Source organism: Hippocampus guttulatus, chromosome 20, assembly GCF_054856545.1.
Source record: "Hippocampus guttulatus isolate MCC_2025c chromosome 20, RoL_Hgut_1.0, whole genome shotgun sequence".
NCBI classification, from domain to species: domain Eukaryota; kingdom Metazoa; phylum Chordata; class Actinopteri; order Syngnathiformes; family Syngnathidae; genus Hippocampus; species Hippocampus guttulatus.
The window spans coordinates 5939804-5966582 of record NC_141280.1 but is presented as its reverse complement, the minus strand read 5'-3'; the positions used below and the strand labels follow the sequence as shown (position 1 = coordinate 5966582).

At 46.5% G+C, this 26779-nt stretch overlaps 6 protein-coding genes across 8 annotated transcripts; 2 read left to right on the top strand and 4 right to left on the bottom strand.

The window, feature by feature from the left end:
- Positions 1–6604: 6604 nt before the first annotated feature.
- LOC147187736 (small ribosomal subunit protein uS14) lies at positions 6605–7797 on the bottom strand. Its single transcript, XM_086100396.1, has 3 exons — positions 7649–7797; positions 6840–6939; positions 6605–6713 (listed from the first exon to the last, which is right to left on the bottom strand). Exons 1-3 carry the CDS (start codon positions 7708–7710, stop codon positions 6705–6707), a joined length of 171 nt encoding a protein of 56 aa, XP_085956522.1. The 5' UTR covers positions 7711–7797; the 3' UTR covers positions 6605–6704.
- Positions 7798–9231: 1434 nt separating this feature from the next.
- LOC147187735 (alpha-1,6-mannosyl-glycoprotein 2-beta-N-acetylglucosaminyltransferase-like) lies at positions 9232–10781 on the top strand. The gene has a single exon (XM_086100395.1). It carries the CDS (start codon positions 9232–9234, stop codon positions 10627–10629), a length of 1398 nt encoding a protein of 465 aa, XP_085956521.1. The 3' UTR covers positions 10630–10781.
- On the bottom strand, positions 10454–14943 carry LOC147187734 (WD repeat-containing protein 20-like). 2 transcript variants are annotated; one of them, XR_015097662.1, is made up of 5 exons: positions 14683–14943; positions 13906–14088; positions 12381–13790; positions 11933–12290; positions 10454–10601 (listed from the first exon to the last, which is right to left on the bottom strand). XR_015097662.1 is itself a non-coding variant. In XM_086100394.1 (4 exons), exons 1-4 carry the CDS (start codon positions 14929–14931, stop codon positions 12234–12236), a joined length of 1899 nt encoding a protein of 632 aa, XP_085956520.1. In that variant the 5' UTR covers positions 14932–14943; the 3' UTR covers positions 11033–12233. The 2 variants fall into 2 exon arrangements, 1 of the variants encoding a protein (XP_085956520.1); XM_086100394.1 differs by lacking the exon at positions 10454–10601 and having other exon boundaries at positions 11033–12290.
- Positions 14944–15844: 901 nt separating this feature from the next.
- On the top strand, positions 15845–17409 carry LOC147187733 (peptidyl-prolyl cis-trans isomerase FKBP3-like). The gene is made up of 7 exons (XM_086100393.1): positions 15845–16001; positions 16204–16305; positions 16391–16492; positions 16564–16699; positions 16779–16846; positions 16919–17016; positions 17238–17409. Exons 1-7 carry the CDS (start codon positions 15897–15899, stop codon positions 17290–17292), a joined length of 666 nt encoding a protein of 221 aa, XP_085956519.1. The 5' UTR covers positions 15845–15896; the 3' UTR covers positions 17293–17409.
- Positions 17410–17569: 160 nt separating this feature from the next.
- LOC147187732 (ubiquitin-like FUBI-ribosomal protein eS30 fusion protein) lies at positions 17570–19288 on the bottom strand. Its single transcript, XM_086101092.1, has 5 exons — positions 19221–19288; positions 18412–18493; positions 18176–18320; positions 18048–18103; positions 17570–17778 (listed from the first exon to the last, which is right to left on the bottom strand). The coding sequence occupies exons 1-5, from the start codon at positions 19286–19288 to the stop codon at positions 17653–17655; spliced, it is 477 nt and encodes a 158-aa protein (XP_085957218.1). The 3' UTR covers positions 17570–17652.
- A 701-nt stretch (positions 19289–19989) lies between these two features.
- LOC147187731 (pre-mRNA-processing factor 39-like) lies at positions 19990–26295 on the bottom strand. Of its 2 annotated transcripts, none has more exons than XM_086100734.1 (13): positions 26172–26295; positions 24915–25301; positions 24541–24824; positions 24216–24460; positions 23714–23881; positions 23355–23535; positions 22811–22918; positions 22566–22730; positions 21939–22065; positions 21549–21817; positions 21222–21406; positions 20763–20955; positions 19990–20444 (listed from the first exon to the last, which is right to left on the bottom strand). In XM_086100734.1, exons 1-13 carry the CDS (start codon positions 26182–26184, stop codon positions 20355–20357), a joined length of 2415 nt encoding a protein of 804 aa, XP_085956860.1. In that variant the 5' UTR covers positions 26185–26295; the 3' UTR covers positions 19990–20354. The 2 variants fall into 2 exon arrangements, with proteins under 2 accessions (XP_085956860.1, XP_085956861.1); XM_086100735.1 differs by having other exon boundaries at positions 24915–25298.
- Positions 26296–26779: the final 484 nt, after the last annotated feature.

Below are 26779 nucleotides of genomic sequence, written 5' to 3'. Positions count from 1 at the left end.
AATAAAATAAAAAAAGTTGAGGATGCTAATTGCTTTTAATGCATTGCTCCCGACACCGATTGTGACTCCCCCAACAGTGACTGTAAAGATAAACAAGAAATTCAATTCTAATAATAATAAAATATAATTCAACGCAATAAGAAATTATTGTTCTAATGTTACATGTTTTATGTTCAATAAACAAACCAAAGCAATTTATGTGCAGGGCTGCCAGTAACGCCAACGATGCGCATTCTTAAGGGACTAAGCTAGCCGTTACTTTTTCCAATTAAGTAATCAGACGACAGTCACAAGTTTGCGTTTTTGTCCGCTAAAAAACAAAACAAAACAACCTTTGAAGGTGGTTTGCAAACTTTGGCCAGTCGACAGAGTGAAACTGAGCTTCGGTGACGCCAACCGCTGAATGTATAAACTGGAGTAACTTTGCTTTGAAAATGAAATTACTTTTAGTGCAAGTCATCAGAAAAGTAACAAAGTTACATTTTCAAGCTAACTCTGGCAACAACAACAAAAATGAGGCCAATTGCCACCTGTGCGGCTAAATTGATAGAAGCCGAAACATTCTAGACAGGGGAAAGTGGAAAAATATATATAAAAAACCGAGTTGCAAAAGTGTGCACACCCTCTTATGACTGGGTGCTTTCCAAATGAACCAATCACATACATATACACATACTTGTCTTCAAGTGGAGGGAGCGCGCATCTACCACCAAGTCCTTCCAATTCACCCCAAATAAAGTTCACACGTTCTAGGAGGCTTTCGGTGTTTCAAGTGCTTCTAATTAACCCGAACCGAACTTCAGTGATTCAGTGCCAGTGTGCACTGTCGGCCATAAGGATACGTAAATATAATATCATAATTTAGGTACACTGGGTATCATAGGTACTATAGATATACAACCCGTATGGATGAAAACTAACGGCCCGCCCTGTTCACCGTTTTAAGCGCAACATCGCCGTTTCTGCAGATACGTCTTCGCGCAGAGCAACCGGAGCGGCCAGTCAGCACTCCTGCTTGCAAGCGCAGTGAGAGTAAGCTGTAAATTGGCCCATACTGTATGCGAGTGTCTTTGGGGACCTCCATCCATCAGGCGACGGATGAGGTAGTGGGGGGCGGATAGCTGAAGTTTCCTTTATGGATGCGCTCTTTACGGTCTCCTTGACGAATACGCACCCGGAGGCCGCCATTGCTCCAAATTGGCACACGTGAAAGAAGAAACTAGATTTTGCCCATTATTGTGCCTCGGCGCCCTGCCTTTTGTATGTCGTTCGCCCGGCACGCAGGCGAGCTACGGATGAGGATGACGCTACTCATGAAGTCATTTTGCCGCAGAGGTGTTGTACTTTGGCTGAGTGGTGGGAGAATATAGACGCTATTGAGCCGAGGCGATGACAGTATTTGACATTATATAAATCTGGCATATATTTCATATATAGGGCGCACCGCATTCTAAGGCACATTGAAAAGAAGCGAAAATAGTGGCTTGCCACAGTTGTGTTCTGCATCCACTAGATGGAGCTACGTTAAAGGAATACAATTCAAAACAGCTTTATTTATATGCCGCTTTCACAACCGTTGCAGCTGTAAAAAAATCTCCTTACAGAAAATTAATATCAGAATATTGATCCTTATATAAGGCGCATCGGATTCTCAGGCAAACTGTCGAAAATGGAATGCTTTTAGGTGCGCCTTGTAGTGCAGAAAATACAGCGTATATATGAAGAAAAAATTACAGGTCTCACTTCAACATACTTCCATCACACCAACCGTTTCGCGATGTTTCTTTTCTTTGACCAAGAAGTAAGCGTGACTGCACCGCGTATGTAAATCAAGCCTCACCAGGCTCTTGAAGTTACGTTCAGCGGAGTGTAAGCTTATCTTTCTGCTTGCCCTCGCTATAATAATGAGCACAATTAAGCATTCCGCTCAGCTCTGTGATTGAGCTGTTGTTATCTCCGCTGCCTCAACAACAACGCGCGCCTTCTCTTCTCATCCGTCAGCTTCATTAGCAAACATGGACACTGGTACGGGCGCACTCAAAAATGGCCAATTGGATCACTCGCGCTTTGACTGGTTCCCCGACTTTTTTTTTGTATACTTCTTTTAATGCTCTTGGAATTGGGAAAGGAGAGCTGTTTGAATCTATTGTTTTATTTCTGGTCAGAATTCCAAGTTGTCCATTTTGGGGGGGGGGGATTTTAGATAATTATTCCAAGGTTATTTGTGACTTTTTGAGAGTAGGTTGTCATTTCAAACTTGACAGCAAATAATTTTTCAAGAAAGAAAAGCAAGTTCAGCACAGAAAGAAAAACATTCCAGACATGATACACCGCCCCCCCATCCCTCACTCCTCCCCCATCCAGCAAATAACAGTACAATTCCTTTTTGTTGCCCGTCCGATGGAGACTGACATATTGAGAGTGAAAAGAATCAGATGAGGATTGTTTGTGTGTGCGTGCGTGCACACAAAATAAATCAATCGCGGTCATTACAAAACAAAGGGGAGACTTGGCAAGTCAAACGAAGACATGGCATGTCATCACATTAGCCTCTGTTAAAGCGCAATGGAAATATTGCTAAACATATAAACATTCATTTCTCTCAAGTAGCCAATTGATTTTGAACAATTCCCCGGAAGCAATGTGGTCTTCTACCTCATTGTTGTCGCCAAGTCTGATCGATTCCAAACGACGTCCGACCCGAGGCCCGTGGGGAAATCACTGATGACTTCTAGTGGACCTGTCAATCAAATTGTTAGAAATCAATCATCTGGTTCATTGAAGGAATCTTGTTGATGAGGGTAAACTGGTGACAGGTCACGGCAGCTGAGGTTTACGGACAAGATCCACCAGGTCTAAATAATTTGTTCCCTACAGTGAAGAAAAAATTTGAACCTTCCAAACGCAATCTTGCAAAAGTCAAACACAGCTTGAACTAAAATTTAGAAAAGATTTTTTTTAATCAACATTAATTTGTTTTTACAAGTCAAAGAAAAAAAATACTTGGAACTGTGACCAAAACAAATACATATATATATATATATATACTGTATATTTTTTTTAAACTTCCAAAATTTAAAAAAACAAACTTAAATTTGCTTCTAAAAGGAAAAAAGAAATGGCCCAAAATCCCCCCCATGCAAAAAAAAAAAAAAAAAGAATTGTGCCCTCAAGTCTATGTATGCATATGCTCAAAAAATAAGTAAAAAACAATACGTAATTGATATGCTAAACTAAAATTAAAAAAGAAAAATGCACATTTTTTTAAATTAATAAAAAACCAACAAGGAACTCGGAACTAAAAGCTATGTTGCTCATCAATCTTTTTTTAATCACCTGCCCAACATCCACTTAATGAAAAGAACTGGGTTTTTTTTTTTTTTAATGTAAGCGGAAGTGCACTTCCCAGTGTGTGTGTGCGTGCGTGTTGGGAAGGTTAATCAAGTCTATGTTCTTTGGCCCCATGCACACACACATACATCGCCACGGGCATGCACACACACGCGGCGCTCGTGTGTGAACCTAGCGGGAATGGGGTGGGGGGAGCTCTGGCTGTCAGGACAAATCACGGTAAAACTCTCCGGAAGCTTCTGCCTGACCCTGCTGGAAGAAAAAGGGGAGGAAGAAGAGGGGGAGGATGATAGCGAGCCCACCGACAGCGGTGGGGGGAAGAAAGGAGCCCTTTTTTTTGTTTGTTTTGTAAGGAACTACGTAGTTCATGATATGTCGGGCCATTTGGTGAGCCTGGCCTTGTCTGGAGGGGGAGAGGCGTTATTGGGCGCCATACGAGGGCGCAATGGGCGCTCTCCGGCGGCTTTGAGTTGCGGTCCACGGCGACATGCAGAAATGCTCCCTGGGCTGAGCCACAAATAGACGCGCTGACATTCTGTTGTCGTTTTATTAATTCATAAATGTCAGACGGGATCACGCAGAAGGCTCGGGGGATTGCGGCCGTGTTTACAGGGCCGGCGTCGCCTTGTCCGCGGGGCCGTTGCCGCTGGGGGCCACATCCGTTTGTCCTACATGGGCCCACCTGGTGGACGTCTACTTATACGGCAACAATCCATTTGATTTTGCTTCAGGGCGGGCGAGGAGCGGGCCAAAACCAAACTTATTTGAAGGTATCGGGTTGTCGTGCAGGCCGCCGATGCCAACCACCGATACTTGACATACTGTATGACATCGAGTAAGTCAGTTTCAGTGAGTACTCAAAGAGTGAGTGAACACACACAAAAAATAGTAATAATCTAAAAATAAAATACATAAATAAACATTCCTCCCTACGTTATGGATTTTCGGCTTTGGTCGTCAGGTACGAAAAAACAGCGAACGGCTGTATTTCAATGACAACATGGTCGGTTTCTCTTTTCAGAAAGCGACAAAAGCGGGGGAAAGTATGCTGACCCCTCTACAGAGCAGTTTTTCCCCCTCTCTTCAATATCCCACGAGAGGAAAATGTTCCTCCAAAGGACCCATTATGATAGATTTAATGACACGCATTTTGTGATACGCTGGTCAGCCTGTACGCATGCCGACTGTGATGATCACTAATGGCGCTGATGGTGCGAAGCGTAAAATGAACACGGAGGCAGTCAGTTGTGGCATCTTTCAGAGTGATATTTTTGTCATATGTAGTGTGTATTTTCAGAGCAGAAAAAAATGCTAAATGTATTGGGCAAAATAGGCCTCTCATACAAGAGGGGTTTTTTTTTTGTCAGTGAGAATCAGGGTTGCTCATTGTCATGCTCATTGTCATGCTGAAAGTTAATGTTCCTATTCAGTATCACTAAAACGTTGCATTGACCACACGCTGCACAAAATGGGCGTTTGCTGCAGTTAAAATCAATAAAAATAAAAATATAAGCCTGTTGAAATGTTGATTGTATTCGCCTGGAATGATAACAACGCGGTGCTGCTGCCACCTAGCGGTTTAAATGTAACTAAACATTTTCGCCTTGAAATAGGGCACGTAACATTCATTTAATGTTGAATATTGGATTTGTATGTCATATTGAGATTGAATTTACATCAAATGTCCACTGGGACTCCTATAGAATGAAAAATGTTACATCTGGCGTGATTACTAACAAACGTTTGAGTGTTCTTTTTGCTCAAGACAACATGCTCCCTCTGTTCGCTGTTATGCTCAATGAACACATTTAGCTCTTTAAATTATTTATTAAATGTATTTTTCGGATATTTGCAACGCGACTGCATTGAATGACACACAATATTAAAGCTGGAAACATTTTTAAAGTATAGAGAGGACTTGCCTTCGGTTTGAGCACGTTCGCTGGATGTCATTTCAGTTGTCATTTAGTTCACGTTCTTCTCTTTCTCGACACCTGAAAAGCAAACAGTTGCAGGTTTGCAATGTTGGGAGACAACCCCAGAGCGTCATTTCTCAAACGTAATGTTTACCAATTGCAAAGAAGACGTATACAACAGCAACAACAACAACAAAATAATACGCGTTTTATCTAACTGTCATGCAAGTTGGTCATCGAGGAGTCAGTCAAGACAGTTGGTGAGCTGTTTGGTGCTCAGGTGCAGCACTGAAAAGTGCTGCATTATAACGTTAAAAGTTTGACCTTGGTTTTCAGTCGACGGCTATGCCACCATGACAAGACTCGTTCTCGAAAGCAAAACTACGTTGGACCTCATTAATTCCTCGAGACTAGACCACCTGGAAAAGACCGGCGCTGTCAGCGTTTTCCAATTTTTCATTCGACCAACAGATGGCGGTGGTGTTTTCCCCTTCCTGTCACGCCTCAAAACGCTCTTTTCAGAACTTCCAATACTTGTTGATCGAATTCCGGTTCACGTCTTTATTTCACAATTTGTCATGCACTTAAAACACACACAAAAACACACGAAACGGAGGAATTTACGGATTTAACCGGAATTATTAATGGCCGCTGTTTTCCATCTCTTCCAGGTGCAAGACACCCGATCCAAATTAGCAGCTCATCAAGCCAGCTGTAAAGCAGGACTCGAACGACCCTCCTCCCCATGTGTCCATTTTGTGGGTTTAAAACCAGTAAAAAAAAAAAAACATTAAAATAATCATCAGAGTGGATGGTTTTGGTATTTCAAGTGTGTTGTGAAACAGCGTTCAAGGTTTATCGATGATTTATCACTGAGCCACGTCAGGTGGGTGAGGAGGTTGATTCAGCACGGCGATGCTCTTCACATCCAGGAAATGTCGCAAGATTCAGGGTGTCGCGGGCAGCGAGAAATTATGCTGCCACAACTCAGGATCTCCCTTTGTAGACATTCTGGCCCATATTGAAGAGAAAAACTCCTAAATCGCATTTGAGATCTGCGGTGTCAGAAGTGCTGGAACTTTCCAAGTGGTATATTTTCAGAAAAAGCAAAAAAGCATCCAAGTAAATACGAAACGGAAAAGATGTTTGACCCAAATATAAGCAGCTGGGCTAATTTGGGGAATAATAACACCACTGCCCACATTTTAGACAGGAAAAACCTTGATTATAAAAATACTCAGCATCTTCATAAAGGCAGATTCTCATACCCATAACCTCTGTTGTGATCAGTCAAGTTCATAAACATTCTCATCATTGAATAAAGCACAGCATTCCAATTGGGGAAAAACAACATTTATTTGCAGCATGTGTCTCGAATAACCCATTCATCCAGCCTTCCAGGTAACAGTTGGCAGACGTCTTTGCGCATCGTGACATTTAATCCAGCTGTGGAGGAGTAAAATGGAGATCTAAGCAAAAGTGGCAACAGACACTCACAGAATCATTTACGGACTTCAGGTGAAAACAAAAACAAACATTTACGGGCAGTAAAAAGGTTAAGATGTGACTTGCCTTAACAAAGCCGATGTCCTTTGCGTACTGCCGGAAGCACTGGCGGCACATGTTGAGTCCGTATTTACGGATCAAGCCGTGTCTGTTCGAGCAAACTCGGCTGTTGGAAACAAGTGGAAATTTTAAAAACAATGTACTGTTAAGCCTACTTTAACAACTGACTGAAGCAACAGCACAACAGCCGAAGAGGTTTTACACAAAGATGTTTGTATGAATTTATGGGGAATTGTGAAGTGATGGTAACCAAGGTTTTTGTTTGTTGATTTTATTTTTTACTGGCAACTGTGCTTGAGTATTCATTGTACGTTTGAGTCCTGACGTTTTCAAAATACGCTTGTTAATACTGAAAAAAATACGTGCATCAAAACAAGAGTAAAAGAGAAAAATGGTGTGTTTTTTATTTGCGTGATACCACGTTGTGAAAATTAGCGTGCATAATACAAACACTTTGTACTTTACTTTGCAGTAAAATACATGTGTGTCTCCATTTTTAATTACGGGATTTTGAGCATTTGTTTACCCAATCTTTGTATTTTTCTACACGTGCATCCATGTTTCAAATTAAATAGTATGCGTAGATCGCATACTTCTGTTGTAGTTCTGTTACGTTTTAAAAGCGATTTTGAGATGCTAGCCTAGGTAGCCGTATGCATCGGGCATCAATCCGCCGCCATGTTCATTACCGACGAGTCTCCATGCGGTGCGCGTTTGATGGCAATTTTTTGACATACAAGGGAAATGGAAACCACGCCAAACTATTATCAGACGAGAATTAAGTACGGACACGGCGAAACTGTAAAAACACAAACCAGGATCGGGATCCCTGTCCAAATTTTCTGGGGTGACTCCAATAGAGCTGTTGGTGGCCCATCGTGTCTCTTTTCGCTCGAGCGTCGGAAAGGAAGACAGAGGTCTGCGCGTGCGCGAATGAAATTTTCCGGATCCGGTTTCAGTGAGCAGTCGGGTTGGGCGCCATCGAGTGGGCCGGATGACCTTATAGAAATTACATCCAACATCAAAATAGGAAGCAACGTATAAAACGATTTCAATGCATTACAATGACTGGTATTTGGAATTGGTCATAATTACATCTCCATTAACGAAAAACAAAAGCCCCAAAGCATGATTTGTCCAGCACCGAGCTTTACTGTCGTATTGTGTTCTATTGGTGATAAGCAGTATCAGCGAAGGTTAAAATCAATTTATGGAATTTTCTGAATATAAATGGTTTTATTTTTTCCCTCATTTAAAAACGATTCCTTTTAAATACATTTATGACTTCGCAGTCATGGTTTCTCTCAGAGTGCTTTGCTATTACCGTACTATTATTATAATTACTACTGCACAGCGAGCGCCCCCTGTTGAGCGAATGAGCGCTGTGCGATGGTTTGGTCCCGAAATTGGACATTTTCCCATCATGAGCCGTTAGCTGCTTCTTCCATGAAGCTCCTCGGGAGGGATGGAGCGGAAATGGGACACGGACGAACCGACGTTTCTCTCCTGAAGTGAACGGTGGGCGCTTTTACTTCAGGTAACCGACCCGATGAACGCGGGTGTGGCATTTATTTTTCGGACGGTACTGTTTTGAAGGACGGAGTTAGCTAGCCGTTGCTAACTTAGTGCTAGCATGCTGCGGTTCAGTGTCTACTACGACGGTAGAGAGAATGTTTTAGGGCTCCAAGGGAGATTATATGCATTTGAATATATTTGCTTTACTTGTGCAGTAGGTAAAAGTGGGTTTCGAGAGGAAATGAAAATAAAACAATAAACACACATAGTGTCATGTCAAATGCCCTCTGATTAGATATTAAATCAGAGTTAGAATGCGATCATTTGAGAAGCAGTTATGTGTTCAAGCAAAGTAAAATTGGTTCGCTCTTTGAGTTTGATTTTATTGGAGTCAAATGACAAAAATGCCGTCCAAAATCAGCCTGACCAGTTAATCCAATTATATGCATCTCACGGGCTATTAACAGCGAAAAAGGGGGGTGGGAATGGGGTTTGCAGAGTTGTTGCGCGACGTCATCTTATGACCTACTTACCAATAAATATCAAAGGCAAACTCGGGTTCTTGGATGGAACACCTGCAGAACGCTGGTCAACCAACATTTTTGTCCGGAACAATTGAAATTCAGGAACGGTTCAAATACTACAGTTCAGAGCTAACTTGATGTATTGATTTGTGTTTCATTCAGGCAATTCATGCTCACGAGAACCTCGCTGCGTCCCAGCAACTGTCGTGCTTTCTTGGCTATTCCCCACCCGTCAGTGGCAGTGGAGCAGGATCCATGTTTCCAGCAATTAGCCTCTCTGCACCTTTTCCACCATTGCAACCACCCTCCCACAACCTGTTTTCTTTCCCCTCCTCCCTCCGAGAGCCCGATCCCCTACAATGAGATTCCGGATCTACAAAAGAAAGGTGATGATACTGACTGTGGTGGTTGTCATCTGCGGGCTGGCGTTGTGGACCAGCGCGCGGCAGAAGAAGATTGAGCCGTTCCCAAAGGAAGCGGAGGTGGAGGCCTTGGCGAAGAGAAGTAGTGGTGTTAGCACGAGTAGAAATAGCCTGGACGACCACGTCCTGTTGCAAGCCACGGTCGGCGTGAGCCGGGTTCCCGTCGCGCCGCTGAACCAGACGCGCCTGGAAAGAATAAAAGACAAAGACAACAAAGCCAAGCCCAATGCGGATAACACGACACTGGTGTACCGCGGCATCGTTTTCCAGCTCAATTTTGACCAGACGATAAGAAACCGGGAGAAGTTTCAAGCGGCGCGGCAGAAGGACGACCTGGTGGTGGTGGTCCAGGTCCACAACCGTCCGGATTACTTGAAGCTGCTGGTGGACAGCTTGCGCGGGGCCCGTGGCGTGGAAAGCATACTGCTGATATTCAGCCACGACTACTGGTCCCCCGAGATTAACAAAGTGGTGACCTCGGTGGACTTCTGCCAGGTCCTGCAGATCTTCTTCCCGTTCAGCATCCAGCTGTACCCGCAAGAGTTTCCCGGCAACGACCCGAGGGACTGTCTGAGGGACATTCCCAAAAAAGAGGCCTTGAAGTCGGGGTGCATCAATGCGGAGTACCCGGACTCGTTCGGGCACTACCGCGAGGCCAAGTTCTCCCAGACCAAGCACCACTGGTGGTGGAAGTTACACTTTACGTGGGATCGCGTGCACGTCCTACGGGACCACGGCGGTCTGGTGCTGCTGATCGAGGAGGACCACTTCCTGTCCCCGGACTTTATCCACGTGCTGAAGCTGATGTCGGCGCTAAAAGGAGAGCACTGTAGCGACTGTGACATCCTGTCACTGGGGAGCTACAGCCACATCGGCTACTCCAGCAAAGCCAACAAGGTCGAGGTGAAGGCCTGGAAGTCCACCGAGCACAACATGGGCATGGCGCTGAGTCGGGACACCTACCGGAAGCTGCTCGGCTGCACGGACACGTTCTGCACCTACGACGACTATAACTGGGACTGGTCCCTGCAACACCTGACCGTGTCCTGCCTGCCGTCCTACTGGAAGGTGATGGCCAGCGAGGCGCCCCGCGTCTTCCACGCCGGCGACTGCGGCATGCACCACAAGAAGACCGCCTGCATGCCGGCCGGCCAGAAGAGCAAGATCGAAAACATCCTGCGGAGCAGCGGCAACCAGCTGTTCCCCGAGAATCTCTTGATCACCAAGCGGCTGCCGTCCAACGGGGCCGGAGGCGTGGCCCCGCATGTGAAGAACGGGGGCTGGGGGGACATCAGGGATCACGAACTCTGCAAGAGTTATGTGCGATTACAGTGACCTTAATTGCTTCTATATCATATCGTCTTTTTTTTTTTTTTTTGCATCCTCAATGAAGAAGGCCTTTGAAAACTAAAAATCGGTGTGGACTTATTGCCTGTTTCACGAGACTGTTCCCCCTCGCCCCCCAAAAATAAAGTTGAACGTTGGGATTTTTGCCTCATGACGGATCACGTTTGTCTTTATGTTTACGTCGGATTTGTCGTATCTCTCGCTTGCGCAGCCGTTGCGCCTTGAAGATAACGCGATAAACGCTTACATGTTTTTAGAACGTGGGAGACGTGCCCGTAACTCCCAGCTTGATGCGGCAAGATTGCCCGAATTTGGAAATGAGATGCCCAATAATTGGCGAGTGATGATGTATCTCTATTTTTGGGAGGAAAAAATACAGACAGAGTTGTGGTTATAGTCTGTCAAATATTTTAATAGGCGTCACATGGAGGGAAAAAAAAGGCTGCCACTGTTCAAAACCTCACACTCTCTCTACCTGTGGGCGGTAGATGGAAAAAAATAATCAAATAAACATCCTCACGCACTGTCCAGCTCTCGCGTGAATCAAACACAGTGTTGCTTTTAAAAAAATATTTCAATCGTCGTCTGCACGCCGCTCGCACTAAAGAGGAGTTGTTAGCTTGGGAGTCGATTCACAACAATAAGCCAGCGCGCGTTTCTGCAATTTCACCTGAGCTCGGCATGATGGCTGAACAAGAGCGTTTGCCACTCGCTGTAAAGATAAAAGCATCTCCTATAACTATAACGCCAAACGTTGCGGTAAAAAAAAAAAACAACAACAACCCTGAATTCTCTTTATGTACAATGGAAATGGGGGGGAGAAAAAAAATCTGCATATTTAAGATTTTCATATTAGATTTTCTGTATTAGAAATAGGCTCTATTTTTGGTCCTAAAAAAAAAAGGCTCAACTGTTAATCATCTCCATAAATCATTACAATATTTACATATCATACAGAGCGCATGTCATGTGGAAAACAATATTAAAATTAACAATAGGTATCAAGTTTTACTTCTATTTAACACCCCCCGCCCAAAAAAAGTACATCTGCCCTCTTTGAAAAAAACAAACACAAAAAAAAATTAAGTGCAAACATTGTTTTCCGAAATAATAATAAAATGAACGCGATTGCAGCATCCAACGTGGGAGACAAAGGGCGCCGACGAGCCAAGTGCTTTCAAAATCTGCTTGTGTTCTTCTGCGAGGATTAAAAACACGCACGCGCGCACACACACACACACCAGGGAGGAATTTGTGCAAATACACTTTGTGTGATTTAAGGAAGTCGTACCTCCATTAGCGGAGGATATGCAGCCACTTGAAAATATTGATCCCTTTTCGAGGCCCACCACATAGAATCAAGAAAACGGGAGAACGCTCCAACGAGACGACGGCGAGGCCTGATAAGAGCCGCCGCCGTCGGATGAACAGTGAAGCAGTCAGCCCGTCCTAGAAAAACCTTAAAGCTCCTCGCCTTTTTGTCAAATAGCACCCATTTCACTGCAGACTCAAGGCGGCGAGGTTCCGCCGCCCTCCATTGGATTGATCGTCACCCACCACCTCTGTGGATGTTGGAGGGGAGGGGGGGGGGGTTATACTACGGTTCCACTGGGCGAGTTGGCGGGGTTGTTTTGAGATGACAGCAGTCCCTGCGGAGACACGCGCCACAGACAAAACGGCGGGTGTGAGAGCCAAGAAAAATTCACCAGGATATGCTCAAAACGTGGCCCGTCACTCACCACTTTCCCGGGCCTGGCCCACGTGCAAACGAAGCCCTCCTGGCAAGCCGTGACCAGGCAGTCCTCCAGGAAGATCAACACCGTCAGTCTCTCGTGGGCGATCTTCTTGCACACCAGCGGCTCCAGCAGCGGCACGTCCTCCATGCGCGGGCACAGCGCCGTGCCCAACGTCTTGGCGTTGTCGCCCTTGGTGCCGGCCGCCCGCGAGGCGCCCAGCTGGCTGAGCTTGTCGCCGCTCTTGCTGCCGATGTGGCCGGCGCTGAGCATGCGCTTGTGCTCCTTTTCCGAGCGCTCCTTGCGCGTCTCGTGCAGCGACAGCGTGGCGAACTTGCCCACGCCGGCGGCGATCAGGGCGCTGTCGAGGATGCCGCCGCCGCCCTTGGCGGCGGTGCTACTGCTGCTACTGCTGCTGCCCGTGTGACTGTTGGGGGTGCTGCCGCCACCGCCGCCGGCCGGGGTGGACGACTGCGGTAAGCTGTTGGAGCGAGGCAGCGTCCCCGGGAGGGAGTTTGGCGTGTTGCCGCCGGTGCTGCTATTGCTAACACTGTTTTTGCCATTGGTGCCGGAAGTGAAAATAATGTTTGCCGCCGTCGCCGGCGGGCTGGCGGCATTCATGACGTTAGTGTGAGTCCTCGTCCGAGACAAAGGTAGGTGAGGGAAGAGGATGTCCTCGGTGAGGTCCCACAGACACAACTGGGTATCCTGACCAACGGACCCGAATCGGTACGTCACGCTGACGGGCCGACTGTCCGTGGAGTTTCTCTTGGAAAGTCGGGAGTGGGCGCTGTTGGCCCGATCCCTTCCCGCGCTAAAGTGAATATGCTCGTAGAAGTCCTCGTCGCTGCCGCTAAACTCAGCGGGGGGCTCGCCGCCGATGCCGTCCTCCACGCTGGTGGTGCAGTGGTCGAAGGCCACCACGCTCACCCACGACTTGTGTCCATGTCCCCGGGCGATCACCCTGCAGTCCGAGAACGACCACACCGTCACCAGGTCGTCCTCGCCGCCGGCCACAATGTAACGCCCGTCGGGGCTCCAGCACACGCAAAGCAAACCGCCAAAGTAGCTCTTCATGGTGCCGTGCAGCTCGGCGGCGTCGAAGCCGAACACCCGCAGGTAGCCGTCCTGGCTGGCGCACGCCAGGAACTTACCATCCGGGGAGAAGGCGAACTCGTTGAGCGCGCCGTCGCCCACCGTCCAGCGCAGTAAAGGGTTGCGGCCCGACTTGCTCTTGCAGGTGTGCACGGCGTAGTTGTCCCCTTGCTTGAGGAGCTGGTAGTGGGGCGCCGCCGTGCCGCACGCGTTCTCCACGTTGTACAGGTACATGGCGCCGCTCGAATGGGCCACCAAAAAGAGGCTCTCGGAACCGGGGACCCAGCGCACGCACGTCACGCGCGACTTGTCGATCAGTCTCTGGGGAGGCCAAGGAGCAGTTGTCAAGGACCAGCCCTTTTCTCGCGAATACCGAACAATTTATCCAACGCAAATCAACGTCGTCATCAAGTCCAATGCCATTTTCAAATCCCACCTCTTCATTGAAGAGCTTGCTCGTCTCCTTCTTGATCGGGTCGATGAGCTGCACCTGGCCCGCCGAGAAGCCCACCAGCAGCGAGACGCTCTCGGCGGTGGCCGTGAGCGGGTTGAAGTCGTGGCACGTGGGCTGCGTGCCTTTGTATAGCCGCTTGTCGATGGGCTTGCTCAGGTCGGCGGCCTGAAAAGCACGAGAGATTCAACTAAAACCTTTTCACCTCTTTAAAGCCTCTTCCTGTCATCGTTCTGAAACAAGAAACCTATGTCGTAAATTAAATTCAGTTCGATTTGTTTTTACAGCAGGGATGTTGGATTACTGTTCAAAAACTGAGACTGATAAGTAGGCAAACGCTCATATTTTTGTCGCTCACATGAGGTGACATGAACGCAACGTGACGTCACTACAACCACCTCTCTCACTTTTGACCTCAAAGTCGAGAGCGACCACCTGACATTTCGGCAATCGCGTCATGTTGTCATCTCATTCCTGCAAACATGTCAAATATAAACATAGCATTCGCGGCATGGCGGTCACGCATAACTGTTGTGAAAGTTCCACAGTGAGACGAGCTCACTTTAAGTGTTGAACAACTGTGGCGATTATATTAGCTGGAGTTGCTAATTAGCGTCAAAAATAGTTAGACGCTACATGGCCTCGTCCGGAGAATATGCGACACTAGCCGGGTCGAGAGCGGAGGTGGACCGGAGACGCCGAGCCGTTGCGGTTGCTCCAGAGCCAACGCGTTCAATGGCAGCTACTGTCAACGTTGTTTACCTTTCTCACACCTTTGTAGATATAAAAGTAGAGCTCCCGGCCCACATTGAAGCAGATCCTGTCGCCATTGCCCGACTGGTCGTTGACGTTGACGAAGGAGACCCTTACGGGGTTGGATCCCTGCGAGTTGAAGGGTACCCGATTAGGGCGGCTGTACTCGGAGTGCGTGAGGAGCTTGTAGACGCCTTCCCGGGTGGTGAATTGCGTTTTAATCTCGTTCGTCTCCTTCCCTCCTCCCTCCGCCGCCATCTTGAAAATCGCCGCTCATCCTTGTCCAAGGCCCCGGATATTGCGGACGACGCATGTGCATTTCAGACCAGCGGTCATGCGCACTGGGTGGTCACAACAAGTCACGTGAGACGAATAACGAAAATAAACAATGACCAAGTGACGAAACAGGTACCAGATCAACGATTGGCTGTCCTCAATGCTGTACTGAAATTATAAATATTATCCCAACAAGATATAATCCAAATTCGTACATTTTAATTGTGATCTTGATATTGAGGCTGAAGTGATCCCTGACAGATATTTGTTTTCATTTTCATTCAAAGTTTTATAGTGAGCTCACAATGCCAGAAAATATGTAATAGAGTTTCAGGAGAAGCTGAGGAAAATAAAAAACAGGTGTCCGTATCAACTTGAAATCTTTTCACCAAATGTTTTACAGGGTACATTTTATGTATACTTTTTAGAGAAACCTCTCTAATTTTGTTGGTGATCAAAAACTATGGCGCTTACAGATAAACGCTGTGCCCAACTTACTGCTTACAAGTTTGAAGACATCTCTGATGCAAACTAATTATGTGACACACTCCGTTAAACATGTCTCCGTGATCAAATCAAAACAAACATTCTTCGAAATATTGCAAATCTTTCTTAAAAAAAATACAAATCCATTATTTTTGTTTGCAATCCGTTTTTTGTTTTGATTTATTCAAATGACATTTTTGATTGATTGCAAATAAAGACATATTTCTCTCCATACATTGTACTTAATTAGCCGCTAGATGGCAGAATCAGTATTTCAGCCGGTTATGTACTTCCTGAATCCCCGATTACTTTTTTCAATTTTGTAATACATATATCATCTCGGCGTGAGTCTTTGTATAGTAATGTAATGTATTTTTTGAAGAATATGTCGGGGTTTTTTGTGGGTGTTTTTCTTTAAATTTTCATTACCGAGGTCAAAGTTCACAGGCTGTCCACTCAAAATGGCGGACGAAACAGTACGTGAGTGGAACGACGAGCAGCTTAAAAGTGACGATTTGCCCAAAAAAGACCTGATCAAGTTCATTCAGGACAATGCGGCGCACTCGGTACGTCTGTCAGTTGAGTATTCCGAAGCCGCGGTTGTCGTTTTAAAAGTGCATTTTGACGAGAATATGCCTCATTCGCGTGATGCAGCCTAGCCTGTGCAGCCCCACATGGGGGCGGAAATCACTGTTTGCAAACAAAGCGGCTCCTGTATTTCACATATAACCTCCCGTTTTCTCAAATAACACCTTATTCTGTGTTTAGTTTCTCAACGAGCACAGATTGCTGGGAAATATCAAGAACGTGGCAAAAACGGCCAAGAAGGAACAGCTCATCGTCGCCTACAATGAGCTGTTTGCCAGTAACGTGAGTGACGTCACGCTGACGCGCGTTTGGATGCATATTAAATGCGCACCGCGTTTTGGGAAAAAAAACTTTCGGTATTTTGTAGAGGTTTAAAGGCACAGAGCCGGTGGAAGAAGTGACGAAGCAGGTGAAAGCTGTAAAAATCGATGAGAAGCCCAAAGAGGTCAAGGTTGAAGTTGTGGATGAGGTAAAGACCCAGGCACTAGCAGGGTAATTTTCTGTACAATTATCGTAAGTGCAGGTGTTGCTTCCCTTCAGGGTCCGCCCAAGTTTACCAAAGCAACGCTGAAGAAAGGTGACAAGACCAACTTCCCCAAAAAAGGCAACACTGTGAGCTGTTGGTACACAGGGACACTGGAGGACGGCACCGTCTTTGACACCAACATCCCCTCAGGTGCTTAGCTGCACTCGGTAGCCGTTCATGTTGACTTTGCAGTCAGACCAACCAGGGTCTCACTCTGTGATCTTCGCAGCGGCCAGAAAGAAAAAGCAAACCAAGCCGCTGAGCTTCAAAGTGGGCATGGGCAGAGTCATCCGAGGGGTACGTGTGTTATTCCCGTTGCTGTTCTCCCCTTTTTGTCTTTTTTTATTCAACGTTGTCGCATTCCCATAGTGGGACGAGGGCCTGTTGACCATGAGCAAGGGCGAGACGGCCCGCCTGGAGATCGAACCCGAGTGGGCGTATGGGAAGAAGGGCCTACCAGAGTCCAAGTATCTTTTTTGGGAAGTAGATGTGAAGTCATTAGAAATTGGGAGGATGGGTCTTAATGCAACGTGATGCTTGAAAATGTCTCAAAGGGACATATGCGTGTTTTGGGAGGCCGCAACATGCCTCAAAAATTACTCGTTTTGGCAAGCATGTACATACACAGGTGAAAGTACATTGACATGTATTTTACTGCCCATCTGCTCCTTAACTTTTTTTTCTCCAGAATTCCACCCCACGCCAAGCTGATCTTTGAGGTGGAGCTGGTGGCTGTGGATTAAAGATGAACGTTGGTAACCGGGAATCCAAATTACGTAACCATTTTGTTAATGTCAATGTAATTCCCTGCACACATGAAATATCTTTTTGTTTGCATAAAATCTAACTTTTACAAACAAGACTGTCGTTGTATTTTTTCCTTACATACACATTTAAGTCAACTAAACCAAATCCTATCTGATAAAGATCTATAAGGGATGCATATTAACTAGTTCTTGTCTAATATTGAACCGAGACCCACCAAGAGTTGCTCCAGAAGACAAACGCTCCACTACGGTGTGCCGAGTTTTAGCGTTTTATTCACAGCAGGAAAACATTTTAACTGTGCCAAAACGTCTCGGTATGGTCATCGCGCACTCTTCTTAGGAGTTGGCATTGGGTCCCTTTTTCTTGCCGAAGGTGGGCACCACGTTGACGAAGCGCCGGTTGTACTGGATGCGACGCTTGGCGCGGCCAGTCTTCTTCTTCTTCTTCTCCTGCTTATCCACCTGCCACACAAAAATTAGCAGAATGCAAGACTTGTAAAGTTATTCCGGACATCACATTTCAGAAATCCCATCCGTTCACAGCCCTGATATAGTAGCCCTGAATTTCATTTTAACAATAAAATCCATCTTTCATGCTTTACAGAAACATTTCATGGCTTATAGATTTGCTAACTAGCATTGTACCACCAAACAAACACTCAAATTTGGCTATACAAAGGGTGAATTCACGTGATTTTTTTTCTAGTGTTTATTCTGGAAACAATCCTCACCTTGGGGGTCTGGCCTCTCACTTTTCCAGCACGGGCCAGAGAGCCGTGGACCTTACCTAGAAACAAAGGGGAAACGGTATTAAAAAAGGGGGGCTCACTGCTGCAACGTCAAATATTTCAACACTGACCTCCCAGGAGCCTGCCGGCGACCTCCAAGGTGCAGTGCTCGGAAATGCCGCACGATGCAAGTGAGGCATCATCTTCCAGGGGGCAACCTGCGAGCAGCACCACCTGATCCTCCACGAGGAGACCCTCCAGAGTCTGGACGTGAGCCTGATGTGTGGCAAAACAAACTATTGCTGCCCAGTATCACAAAATATAGCCTCGCGATCCAACAGTGTGACTTGCATTTATTTATTTCTACCTTAATTTGTCCCACAGTTTCCTGACCGGTCACCTCAAGGGTGTGAGTGTTCTGGGCACGCAGGAAGAGCTGCATCTTGATCCTAAGAAGAGAGACTGCAATTTAATTGAGTCAAACTATGATTATGCATGATAACTGTAGCACATTACATTAGGTAAAAAGAAAACATTAGTACAATCCCTTAAGAAATTACTACGGTCACATACATTCACAAAATTATTTATGTTCCATGTATTTTTAAATATAGATGTAAATGCACAGTTCAGAGAGTAAGACATTGCGGGAGAAGGTTGGTTTGACAGCCAGACAAAATATTTTACTACAAATTGCAAGTCTGTTATTGCATTCTCTTTGATCCCGAACATCTCTCAAGGAGAAAACTTTGGACCGATAAAACACCAGCAACTCGCGCTTTTGGTCGACCCTTTTTAGATTTTACTATTTAAATTGTCACTTGGCTGAAGCTCACTAGGCTTCGTTAGGGAAGAAAAAATAAAACCAGCAACATTTGGCACATGTACTGTAAATAACAAACGAAACCGTGAAAACACACTTTTGGGGCAGGAAGAGAGCAACGTTGTCGCGGTAAGGCTAATGCTAAACTACCTCAACCCGCAACATGCGGCACACGAGATTGGAAGGGGGCGAAAAAGGGACACTAAACACACAAGTTATAAGTCAGTTATAGTCTAGTCAACGTGAAGGTTAAATAATATGTTCGAGGGTGTTTTGGGTGCATCTGCGACACACAATAAAAGCCAGTTCCAGGCTAAAACGCACATTTACCACTCGATACCGACAGGCCTTACCTCGTTTGGGTGCTAGTCGTTAGACGCGCAGCATAGAAAAGGCTGTTCGAGGTGACGATACTGCGCATGTGCTATATACGTAATTGCGTATCGACAGCCGGAGTTCCCCCGCCCCATGTGTCGTCGCCATATTGGATGTGGCGGAGTTGCACTATCAGAATCATCTTTATTGGCCAAGTATGTAGAACACACAAGGAATTTGTCTCCGGTATAACACACTGCATTAGTATTATCGTAAACAAGGACATTTCGTAATGTAAGTGAACCGTAGTGCGGTGGTACCACCCAGTGACAACTGTGAGGCAATGTGCAAAGTATCAAGCAGAGCAAGTGAACAGTGGTAGAATACAATACTACGAGTTTGTACAGTTGGTGCAGAAAATCATATATGCGCACATACTGTATTTAATCCTAGAGAGTAGACATCTCAAGTTTTTGTCTGCACATAAATTTATGAGGGCCTTTGTATGTCTGCGGGCCTCTCTCACATTCGGGGAATTTAACGGTTAGTAGCAGCCTTAGTGGTAAGTAGCTAAACTCCCAACTTCATTGTAACATTTCATCACACTGTCAAGTCATGAGGCACTTTCACATTGCAGTTTTAATAGGTTCATTACATTAACGCATGGTAAAAATCAAAACCGAAGGCCCATGTGTGCCTTCATGAATATAGTAATATTTGGAGCATGCAAAAATACTTCACAAAATGCTTTCATGTAACTTACTAGTTTCCCACAAATGACAAGGAATAACATGAAGCAAGGACACGCCAAGATATCAATCTGTTTATTATGAAATCAAGTTGAGAAAACAAAGGTAAACAGGAACTCTTCATTTTGGGTTCACTGAAACACATTAAAAATTCAGCAAATTTAAAGAGACCCTCAAGGAGAGTGAAAAACTTTGCCTAGAGCACAGGGTTGGTGGGTGATGGAAGCAAACCTCTCTTTACAAACAACATGCATCATGTGTATACTTTTAGATCCCCAACAGGAGCTACGTGGACTGTATTTGAGAAAAATTAGCTGGAGTCAAAACAGAAAATAAATCTTTTGGAAACGCGGTGCTGGTTGTCTTAATTTGAAAAGCTAGACACATTCTCCCATGAGAGCTCACGATCACAGTGGTGGCCCATCATGTCGGAGGAGGAGGGTAGTACTGGTTGTACTGGGCGTATTGGTTGTACTGGCCCCACGAATTTTGGCCCCAGGCGCCATACTGTTGCTGAAAAGGAGAAGAGAGACATTTTGAAATATGAGAAGGATCTGTGTTTCAGACAAGGCACATATTTTATATAGAAAAAAATTATCCCAGCAGTCCACCCCCCTACCCTAAAAAGGTAAAAATGAGATCGTCTCAATTGACAAACCTACTGTTCAGTTGAAAACAAAGCTATTGTTCTGTTATATGAATGGCAACGTGGTTAGACAGGTTTATGAAGAGCATTCAACTGTTGTCACAGCTCTGGTTGACTCGCTGGCATAGATGCGGATATATGGTGCAGTATGAAAATAGGAAAGGAAAAAAAAGGTAAAAACCCACCTGGTACCAGTTGTTGTAATTGTACGCGCTGTTGGCTTGCATGTCAGCCCCGGCGGCGGCCATGGAGCCGTCGTCCACGCGCTGCCGCTTGGCATCGGGTTCCTGAGAACTGTCGTAGCCATTCTCCGCATTCCTCTTTGATAAATCGACTTCCTTCTGCAGGTTCTGGTGTTCCTCGTAAGCGGCCACCAGGCTGAAACGACATTTCCACGACGTCAGGTCTCCAGGGCCAGAGTTCACGCTGCGTTCGATTGTTCGAAATCTGATTTTTAGCCATTTTGGATGAAGGCACAATTCTGATTGCAAACCATCTTATTGCCTCTTATCTTTTTATCTGGTTATGAGGCTATGATGCGCATCACAGTTGTGCCACTTGCAAAAAAATAATTGAAAACAATTTGAGAATTAGTATCCAGCCTAAGATAGTGCTCAACGAAGACAAGTTTGCTCAAAACTCACGAGTGGATATCGCTGCCAAAGTCCTCAAGGAATTCCACTTTGCGCTGGGCGAAGAGGAGGCGCGACTCCATCTCCATGGGGCTCTTCAGGGCCCGGTCGAAGCAGGCCAGAATCTCAGGCTGGTTCTGTGTCACGTCGCCGCTGAACTCCAGCTCCAGCAGGTTGAGGTACAGCCTTGGACAAGTCTGAGTGAGAAAAGAAGCACGCAGACCGTATGTGGACTTTGTTAATCCTCATTTTGTGGCCTTACTCTTAGATAATGAGCCACGTAAAAAATCTACATCATGACGAGAGATCCACCAAGAGCAGAGGTGTGGCTTTCGTTACCTGATCTTGCTCGATGGCGTCCAGCAGCACTTTCCTGGCCTTGCTCAGGCTCTTCTGCACCTTGAGGAACTGCCGAGCCAGCTTCACGGCGTAGAAGGACGTCTCCGAGGCGGTCTTGGAGGACTCCACCGCCTCTTTCAGCAGCGCCTCCGCCTCATCCAGTTTGCCGCGCCGGCGCTCCAGGCTGACCCGCCGCAGACGCACCATGGCCAGGCTGGGCACCACCGTCTCCAGGGTCTTGAGGATGACGCTGGCACCTTCGACGTTGCCTGTGGAGGTGGACCGGGAAGGGCAGGGGGAAAAAAAAGGGGGGGGGGGGGTGGGGGAGCAGGACGTTTTAGGAGTACATACTACAAAAAAAAAATTGAGCGTTTGATTAGCGCCACTCACCCTGCTGTTCCTCAAAGCCAGCCCACAGTAGGTGAATGGCGGGCTTCCTGGGCAGGTGGACGGTGCAGGCCTTCCGGTAGACGTGCCGAACGCCGTCCGTGCTGAAGGCCTCCAGGTATTTGGCGTACTTTTTGAAGTGTGAAAAGGAGAGAAAGTGGGAAAGGAGAGCAAGCAGAGGACAGGAGAGCGGAGAGGGAAAGAAAGGCAAAGAAAACAGACAAGAGCAGACGTTTGACATTTCCCGCTTCTCCGATCCCGGTGAATGTCGTCATTGACAAGATCGTTCTTAGAATTTTTCTGTGTAAACCCATCAGCACCTTCATGGAACCAATTAGATAAGATTCTGTAAGGTAGTGGGAGACGAAGAAGATGCAGTTGGCAAATGCTGCAGTCAAATCTTGTGTGGCAAGCTGGCCATCCCCTAATACAACAGATACAGTCACATATCAACGTTACACGCAGAGAGTGCAGGACGTTTTTGTGGTTGGTTGTTTTTTTTTTCCCGTTTTACTCCATGTGATTGTCATCGATGGTTGGGGGGGAAGTGCAGGGAAGCGGCGAGAGTAGAAGTGGTGTGGAGGAAAAAAAAACAAACAAACAACAGCAAGAAACGAAACGCTTTGATACCTTGATCCAGAACTCTTCATATAGAGCACAAGCGATCAGGCAGCGTTCAAAGAGAACAACCACACGCTCCGGAGTGCCGTTCTCCATCTCAAAGTCCAGGTATTCCCGCCAGTTGTTCAGCTGCGTCTTCTCCAGGGGTTTCACGTGGAAGTAGGGCCTCTTGATCTAAAAACCCAAAAGTTCCGTGTTACACATCAGGAACAGAAGCGCGTGCATTCAGACGATTGAAGCTGGCGATGTCATACCCCTTCCTCAAAGGCCCAGCGCTTGCTGACTTCGTGCTCGTTGAGGTTGAACACTTCCTGTCGAGCCTCGATGGCTTTGTGGCGCATGTTCTCGATCTCTGTCACTCTCTATGCGAAAACACAGAGGAAATGTACACTGTTGGCCGGCTTGACCACAATCACCCGTTCCACTTGATGTAATTAGCTGCCGGTGGCGGTCCCGCAGCCATAGATTTACATCACCAGAGACAAGAGGCCTGCAGAGAGGGGGTGTATATATGCACCCTGCATATCAACCTCTAGGTGGAGGTGCTGCGGGTCAATGGGCCTCGGTTGTTCCTTTTAGTTTAAGGGCGAGTGTCCCTGACAGGATGCCAGCGTCAAGCCCCCCTTGGCTGTCTTTGGCTTTGCTGCCGACATAAAGACAACTCTTCAAACTCTTCTCTTAATCCACATCACGGTCATGGTGGACAACAGGCAACCTCCATCTAACGCCAGATTAATTGGTTTTTTTTTTTGGGTTGTGCTTTCGGAATTCTTCTCTTGGTTCTACCTGGACTCTTACCTTGGCGGGGTCAGCGAGATCCTCCGTGCCGGGCGGCAGCTCCTCCTGGTTGGCGGGCGTTTCTCCGTCTTCTCCCACCATGGTGGCCAGGTTGGCTTTGGAGAGCTCCAGCCTGAACTTGACAAACTCCTCCTCCGACAGGAAATGTTTGGGGTTGTTGTTCTGAACGTGATCTTTAAACCTGCGAGTGTCGAGTTGAGATTTGTATCGCCATAAAGTCAAAAAGGCTCAGATTTGGGCTGAGTAATTGATTGATTCATTTGAGTATATGTCAGGACGATTTTGTGCAGGGCAAACAAATCAAAATGCAAGTTGCCAATGTCAACGCTCGCTCAAATCATTCTGGACTTTTCCCTTACTTTTGTAAGTGCTGCGAGTAGAGCTGCGTGGGGATGCCCAGGATGCGGTCGTAGATGGCGGTGACATTCGCGAGCTTTCCCTGTTCCGTCTCCCAGATGACGAAGGACTCCCAAAGGCGGTCTGAGCGGAAGTCTGTACCGGCGGCCAAAACGGCATGTTCGTACGCCCTGGGGAGGAAAGAAGAAAGACGCATTTTGTACTCTGTCGACAAAAGCAGCAGTACGGCCTTTAGTATAGCCAATGATAAACATTTTGAGAGGGGCGTCTACCACTTGAGTAAATTGTGAAAGCGTATGGTGGCAGGGTCAGGAATACAGGAAAATTGTGTGAGGCCATGATTTATATTATCCATCCATGATCTGAACCGCTTGTCCACACAAGAGGCGTGAACTGAGCTTGTCTTCTTGTGCCGTGCGACCGCATATTTTCACACCGTAGCGCAAACGTGTTATGTCACGCCATTTGTAACCTCACAATGAACTTGATGAGGTTTCTACTTACGCTCGAATCCGTCCCTCTGTCTCTGGGTCGCTCGTGTCAGAGTTCTCCTTGATGTAGGTCATGTAGTGCAGCCAAAGGTCCACGCTGAGCGGGATGGCCTGCAAGCCTCGCCGGTACACCTCTTCTGCCACATGTATGTAGCCGTGCCTTTTCTCAATGTCGGCGTACTTCTTCCAGTACCCGTAGCAGTATGGATAGCGCATAAGGAAAACGTCAAATGATTTCCTCACTGCTTGGAGGATATTCTGAAGGGAGAACAGGGTTACAGTGCGTCATTTTCTAGATGCCTCCATTGTCAGTGATGAGGCGTCTGTATTTTCTTTACCTCTTGCTCGACATATTGCAACAGGTAGACCCAGGCATTGAAGTCCTCCGGGTTGTCTTCGCATCCTTTCAAGAGTTTTTCAAATTCGCTGGGGAGCTCCGGCTCTGTAGGAAGGATGGCTTCTTGAACGGCGACTTCTTGGGCGGCGACTTCTTGGGCGGCCGCTTCGTGAGCGACGGCTTCTGGAGCGACGGCTTCTGGAGCGACGGCTTCTGGAGCGACATCTTTGGTGGCCTCCTCAAGCTCCATGCCGTCGTCGGCGGATTGAGACGCCTCTGTGCCATCTGTCGGAAAATTTTAAAAAGAGGACATTAATAAACCTTTCATACTGTACCACAGTACAAACACATTTGAGGGCACATTTGTCTTTTTACCCTGATTGGTCACTTCTTGTGTGTGCGGCTGACCCTCCAGGGACTCTGCTTTTTGCTCCGCCGGCTGTTCCGGGGGCTGCGGTGGAAGCGGCGGAGGTGGCGGTGGCTCTTCTGGATGCAGTGATGCATTGGCGGCCTGAAACTGTTCCACGCTTTTCTCCACAGGGGCCAGCTCCGGAGGAGGGGGAGGGGGCGGAGGCAATGGCGGGTTGGGGTGGTCTCCTGCCCCAGAAACGGAATCCATGCTGGGCTGTGGGGGTGCTTGCTCCATGGTCCAGTCTGCGGTTTGGTTTAGAGCAGGAGGGTACACTTCTCCATTCGACTCCATGGCACGGGGCTCTGATTCTAGCATTCCAGTGATGGGTTCTTCTGAGATGTGAAGGCCTGCTGGCAACAAACAGTCTAGTTTCACTATTAATTAAAATGACATTTTTGCAGACAGCTGTATTAATGTCTTCTGATCTCAGACTCGCATTGGTCTTGCACTGTCTAATCTTACATTTATCCACCAGACATTCTTACATTTCGTTACTACATGCAAAAACAACCTGTAAAGTGCTGACTGTTGCAAGCACAAGCGTTTCATTTGCTCTACTAGTACATCTAATTCTGCTGAATACTAGCCCCAGCGTATAACAATAGTCTAATTAAATTTTCTGGAGACTCGTTTTACATTTTGATTACAATGTGGAACATTGTAGGCCAAAGTGTTCGAACGTTAAGGACGACATATAGTTTGGAGTTGGCCTAACTAACGAATAAAAGTGAACGTTCGCCCTAATATATGTAAATATTATAACGTGTCAACTGAGATAAGGGCTTAGTGTGGACGACTTTTGGACTATTTAGCACAAACAACCCTGCCGGTAAACATGCAAAGTTCAATCTGAAGTCGGGCCTCCGCTGACGACTATTTCCTGGAGACACCGCCGCAGTTGATGTGAGGGCAAGTTGGCTTCCTATCGGCCTTTTAGTTCAAAACGAACGCGCTGCACTTTAGGCAGCGTAATACAAACCGACAATGTTGCTTTTAAGAGCAATTGAGCCACTAAATGGTCGTTGACCTTCATATGTCTACAAACCGACACTATGCTAAAATACGCCATTTGGCGGCGACGCCGACTCTTCTTCCAGGAAATAGTCGGACCCCGGCGGCTTTTCTACATGCGCTAGCCCCGCACTGGCTAGCATGACAAAGTACGGTCTTTTTTATACGCGAGAGCATCCGTGTGGACAAAACCCGGTTTAGAATCTTACCAGGGGCTTCCATGTACTCTTTTATCGAACTTGAAGTGCCTTTCTTTGCCACGCTATCTAAACTACGACGGTGCGGCGTGCTTCGTCCACCATCTTTTTCTCAACTGGCAAAAAAACAAACGGGCAGTGCGCATGCTCAGGAGACTTGGGCCGAGTCTAGAAACGTTGACAGTACGTCGAGTGCACGTCCCGAGCACTTTCGACACATTCTGTGTCATGTTCTGAACTCAATTAAACACAAAAACCTGACGCGTCACTTCATAACAGTACAAACGTGAAGAATTTATTGAATCGCCGTTAAGAGGTTTGATCACGTATTTGAAAAATAATACACATTAACTTCAAAATCTGTTATTAATCTTTTCTAAGAAGTAGGTCGAATGGTCTGAAAATACCCTGGTTTTATTCAGCACATTATGTTGCCATACTTGGGATATTCAAGTTATGCTGTAGTGATAAGGTGTTGTTCTCGTGACGAAACAGCTCCTGCTCACACAGGCCACACGAGCGTATGCAACCGCTGAAATGGGAAAGTAAACACATAAATAAACATAGGCAGCGCGCTTCATCCCGCGCTAAAATATGCTGAGAGGTCACCCAAAAATAAC